Below are 1036 nucleotides of genomic sequence, written 5' to 3'. Positions count from 1 at the left end.
CGACGCTCAATATTGCTTAACAAAATTCCATGTTGGATAAAAACAAGCTAGAAGAAATCACTTTTCTTTACACGACAACAAGACCTGATTTCAAGATCTAAAATCAAATAAAACCGAAACCTTATTATGTTTGTTCAAACGTTAGATGGTCATTATAATAACTCTAAACACCAACAACAGCTAAAAAGGAATAGATTTACTAAGCACAATGCCACCAAGCATTTAATCAAGCTTTGGATAATTCTAGCAAACCCAACATCTTAATTCAATTATTCCCCCAACGAACCATAATAACAACCTTAAAAGAAATTAGTAGTTCTTCGTTTCGGGTCAAATGAAAGCAAATATCGTACCTTAACAGTGACTTCCAAAGACTTTAGATAGAGCTCATTACTCGGATCCTAAGAAAAACAAAAGTTCCACAATCAAACCTTCTCTTAGAATCAATAACTTTTAAACATTTGAAATCGAAAACTTGTGACACACTACCTCGTCGACCGCCTTTTGAAAACACTCCGACGCTTTATCGAAATAAGGCTTGGCCTCATCGAAATCAGGCGTCAGGAATGCATACGATGTATGAGCATTTCCTAAGCACCACAAAGCATCATGCTTCAAGGGATTAATAAGCAAAGCTTCCTCCAACTTCGAAATCGCATCTATATAATTTAAACACTAAAAGTCAATTGTCACAGCACATTTCACTTACCTTATATATAACACACATATTTACGAGAACATTGTACCATTAATCATGGTCTTTGACTCTGCAACGCTCTGAAATTGTGATAACTCGAGCAACGCTCCTCCCCATTTCGTCAAATTCTGCCAAAAGAAAAGGTAAAAACTTTGCCCTAAGAAGCTGAAATTTTGATAAAAACGGGTCCAAAAATAAATTAATTTGCGAAAAAAAACGCAAATTTATTAGGAAGATCGAATCAATAGGTTTATTGGGAAAAAGATCAAATCGATGCGTACAGAAAAAGAACAGCTTGAATAACAATCATGACAGTATATATATATATATATATATATA

The 1036-nt window shown here is 34.2% G+C and overlaps 1 protein-coding gene across 1 annotated transcript; it reads right to left on the bottom strand.

The window, feature by feature from the left end:
- Positions 1–353: 353 nt before the first annotated feature.
- LOC112095023 (mitochondrial import receptor subunit TOM20-like) lies at positions 354–862 on the bottom strand (the record flags this gene model as incomplete). Its single annotated transcript, XM_024176707.1, has 3 exons — positions 354–401; positions 490–659; positions 747–862. Coding segments are annotated over 3 exons (334 nt in total), but the record flags the coding sequence as incomplete, so codon positions are not given.
- Between the last annotated feature and the right edge of the window lie 174 nt (positions 863–1036).

Source organism: Morus notabilis, unplaced genomic scaffold, assembly GCF_000414095.1.
Source record: "Morus notabilis unplaced genomic scaffold, ASM41409v2 C11364384, whole genome shotgun sequence".
Classification (NCBI taxonomy): Eukaryota; Viridiplantae; Streptophyta; class Magnoliopsida; order Rosales; family Moraceae; genus Morus; species Morus notabilis.
Note: the sequence above shows the minus strand (reverse complement) of the source record. Positions and strands in the feature narration are given on the sequence as shown.